Raw genomic sequence first — 4,437 nt, forward strand, 5'->3', positions numbered from 1 at the left:
TTCTGTGAATACAGCAACAGGTGAATTAAACAAAAAAAACACATTTGAAATAACTGAAATGTATGTTTCTGAAATGTTTGTGTTTGTAAAATTGAAGTTAAACGTTTTGGAAACACACTGTTTTTTTTTTTAAATAAAAACAAATAAAGGAGCAATGCAACACAAGGACTAATTTTGTGTCACACCCCAAAAATTTCTTTGGCCTCCCCTATCAACATTTTCTTGAGACGCCCCTGCTAACATCCCACACCCCCTATGCTTACATTTTAAATGTTATCTGTGCCAACTAGTTCAGTTTCGGACATTTACAGGAGAAGTGCACGTTGTCTCCAACAGCAGCTGAATCTCATTCTCCCTGTGCGTGATGCTAAGACGTGTGTTAGGTAGTAATATAATTTCTGTCTGTATGTTGCAGCTGGTGATAAAACATTTGTTAAGATCTCCAGATAAGTAAAGCAAGCCTTGTGTGAACATCTTTGTTTTGATGTTAGCTGTTAGCTACACACCGCTATGTGCTGTGAGGAGAGCATAAGTTCACTACCCAGAACAAAATTCTGCTTCACAAGTTCTGCTAAAATAAACTAAAATAAACAACAAATAAAACAAAATATCTCAAACTCTACTTCAGAGCTGTCATCTTTGGACATTTTGAGAGAGCGGAGAGGGAGCTGAAGAGTTTGGTGTATAATATGTGTACAGTTTGTAAACGACTTCAAACTGATACCGATATTTTCCGACATTAAATTTGAATGACGATATCGGCCGATATTAATGACAGATCGATAATATCGGACATCCCTAACTGAAACAGTAAGAACCTTAAATAAGTAAGAATAGATTAGCTCATAATATAAAAGAGGACATTTACAACTTTTTTGCGAGATTTTCCTTCTCACACACCTTCAGGTGAGGCACGGCCATCACAGAAGAACCTGGGACAACTTTTACACCCAGGGGGTGTTAGTGAGTCCATTGTGTGTTATCTGTTTACTCCTCCTCCTCCTCCTCCTCCTCCTCCCAGTTCTCAAACATGTTAATGAATCACCCAGGTGAGTGGCCTTGCAGAGCCAAACGGGAGGTGCCAGAGGCTAACAGATACGGTAAAAGAGACAGGGAGCAAAGGAGAGAGGGAGGATGATGAAACACTTCATATGAGTGTGTGTGTGTGTGAGAGTGTGTGTGTGTGTGTGCGCGCGCGCGGGTGTGTGTGAGACAAGAAGGGACTCGCATATCGCCACCGTTAGACACCTGTCAGAACAGACGGGAGAACCGACGGATGGACTTCACGGGATTTTTCAACACGTTGGACTCATTTTAACTCTTTCACCAGATCTTTGAAGAGAGGAACTTGTTCCTGAGGTGTGCTGTTGTCGCAGCCGTCAGCCCACGCGGGAATTCCCTCGGTTTGGATAAAACCTGAAACTTTTCCTCTCGAGGGATCTTATTCTCTGACTGAACCAGGTTGACGGAGCTGCTTTTTCTAAAACCCAACTTCAGACAAGCTGCAGGAACATGGCTGACTTCCCATCCAAGGTTACCACGGAAACCAGCCCCCCCAACTCCCAGAACTCCCAGCAAGGGGGGAACAGCCTACGAGGGCTGGCAGACGGCATCACCGCCAAGATGGACATGTCCTTCATCAGAAGCATCCCGGCAGCTCTCATGATGGTTCAAGTAGTATGTACCTCTTCCACGGCTACGAGTGCACACATCTGTTAGATCAGCATCCCGACAAGTTCACGGTTTTAGTAAATGTCACTGCACATTTATTAGAGAAATAAGGGATTCCCTTTGCAGACAGGTGGTTAAAACAAAAACGTACAGCAGCGATGAAAATAAACATCCCAAAATTATTATTCCTAAACATTAAAGGCACTGAATACTGAAAAATACATCATTAATGATTATTTCTGATTACAACGGGTCACTCTTGAGTTTTTCATGCAGGCTGAACATGAAAATAGTCTCCTACACCTATCTCCTGCATCAGCCTCTAATAGTAAGTAGATGGTGAAACTCTACTGGCAGTGGCGGCTGGTGAAAAATATTTTTGGTGGGGCTGTGCTATTTTTTTTTTAAACAAACTTGTGCTTTCTGAGCTTTGTGCACAACTTCACTATTTCCTGAATTAAGCACAGCTCTTTTATTTCCTGTCTTACATCATTGGACAAAGGGATTAATCCACGTGTGTCTGACTATTGGCACGCTGCCTTGCGGACCAAGGTTGAAGAATACTGCATTAAATTGCACATAAAATAACACGACCATATATGGTCCACATCCACATTACTGTTTGTGAAACTAACATACTGGAGAATTTCATCACAATAATATTAAATAAACAAGTATGTACCTGATCTTTTGCATGCTGTTGGTGAAGCTCTGGATGACCCCTGTGATGGAGACAGAGTCAATGTTCCTCTTCTGCAGCTGGTTGAACAGCATGTCCACATGTGGCATGATCTTGTGACACAATGCCAGCAGAAAGCCGAAATCTTCTTCCTCCAGCATTCTCACAAAGCCTCCTGCCTCTCTCTCAGTGACTGGATCAAAGTCATCCGAGTCTCTGATCATCTGGAAACATCTGAGGAGGTCATCCTTGTGCTCATACACTGTGTTGACATCTCTCTCTTGGACAAAATGTGCCGGTTCTGATCCACTTCTTCATTGTGTTTCTTCACTGCAAGCCTGTGCCCCTCGTCTCTAGCTGCATGGCTATGTTAGCTCTGCCTAGCATAGCTAGCTTCACCGTGTTGTCCATGTGCGCCCGGGATGACTCATGTTTCTTCACCTTCGCAGAAAAATGTTTCATGTCCGTAACTCCTGACTCATCCATGCCTCATCTGTCCCAGCCGTTTGGAATAACAAACACGGAAAGCAAAATAACGCAGTAGCGTGATTGCATCCAGCTAGCCAAGCCTTCCCAGAAGCCTGGTGTGTAGTTTACCTCTCTCCTTCTCCTGCCGGCTTATCTTTACGTCGGGCTGATCTGGTCCAAGCTCTTTTTAATTCCACCATAGTTCTCCTCTCGAACGGATACTGGAGAAGAGACCGAACTGAATTCAGTGGCTGCTGAGATCCGGTATCCAGCATGGAGGGCGTCCATGTTACATCTGCGTCACGAGTCACGACCAAAAACGACTCTGCCGAGTTCTGCCGGGTTCTACCGAACACCAACGAAACCTTTGGTGGTAGCTCTATCGCCCATCATGCTTCTGAAACAACGTCGACGCTGATTGGATACATTCCCATTCCTACCCTTTGATTTTCTTGTCAGCAATTGGACGACTGGTCCCGTCCTGTTTGGGCGATTCAAAAACAGCCTACAGCCTCCACCGCTCGGCAGAGACCGGCAAAGACCTATATATATATATATATATATATATATGATTTATTTTTGTTACAAAACACACAATTAACTTAGAATATGTGATTATTGTTAATTTTATTTATTTTTTTTTAAAATAAAAATTATAAACACTGGGGATAACTGGGAGGGCGGCGCCCTATCGCCCTCTACTGGCCAGCCGCCACTGTTTACTGGGGAAGGCTGTTGTTGGTTTAGCGTCCAGGAAACAGCAGAGAACGTTTAAACTAGTAGAAGCTAACTGTTAGCATGAGCAATTCCACCACACAGCAGAACTCCTCCAGGTTTGTGTTATTTGTGGAGATAAAACATCATTGCAGAGCAAACAGAATCAGTGGTAGAGTCACATTGCCATCAGTCAATCAGAGGCGAGATGTCCAAATATCAGGATATGAGACTTCAAATCCCGTCGTGTTCAGCTCTCCTCTGCCGTGGCGCTCTGCTAGTTCCTGGAACAAGTGCCACCCCCCCACCCCCAGAGTACGACTTGCAGGGCATTCATTCCTACTAGAGACCACTGCAGATGTATTGATTAAACAAGTGCCCCACACCTTTAAATCATTAAAAAATGTGTTTTTAGCTATCAAAGCTGATATTTTACATGAGAATTTTTTAGTTAAAATGATGCTCCTCATTCAAGTTCTCAGAGCTGGAGAATTAAACGTTCTGAGTCTGAGTTTGAAAACAAAGACACTGGAGGATTTTCTGGTAAACTCCTGTAAGTTTTGCAGCCATGAAATAAAGAAATATTTTTGTTTCTGCACAAATAATGTTGCAGATTATGCACCGTAGCAGTGTTGATGATCTGTTATTAGATCAGAAAGTCACACCGTCCTGGACAGAGGAGTCCAGGATGGAGATGGTTTCCCTCAGGTTTCTGTCCATGCTGGGGACACGTGACCAGGATGATGCCTGACAGGTGCAGGAGATCTTTGTCCCCTGGAGGCCGCGGAGGCCCGTCTGACACTGAACAGAGAGAAACAACAATCTGACACGTGGATCAGCTGACCGAGCGATCGTCACTGCTTGCTCTGGGCTGTAGGAGTCATAAATTCAGCTCAGGTTTCAGA

General features: G+C 43.8%; 1 protein-coding gene across 1 annotated transcript in view; it reads left to right on the forward strand.

The window, feature by feature from the left end:
- Window positions 1-1,380: 1,380 nt before the first annotated feature.
- Window positions 1,381-4,437, forward strand: part of pllp (plasmolipin) — a 7,732-nt gene continuing 4,675 nt past the window's right edge. Inside the window, exon 1 of the mRNA XM_015965380.3 lies at window positions 1,381-1,677. Coding sequence (XP_015820866.1) covers window positions 1,513-1,677 — 165 coding nt within the window. The 5' untranslated portion in view covers window positions 1,381-1,512. The remainder of the gene's footprint in view (window positions 1,678-4,437) is intronic.

This window comes from Nothobranchius furzeri, chromosome 4 (genome assembly GCF_043380555.1).
Source record: "Nothobranchius furzeri strain GRZ-AD chromosome 4, NfurGRZ-RIMD1, whole genome shotgun sequence".
In the NCBI taxonomy this organism is placed as follows: domain Eukaryota; kingdom Metazoa; phylum Chordata; class Actinopteri; order Cyprinodontiformes; family Nothobranchiidae; genus Nothobranchius; species Nothobranchius furzeri.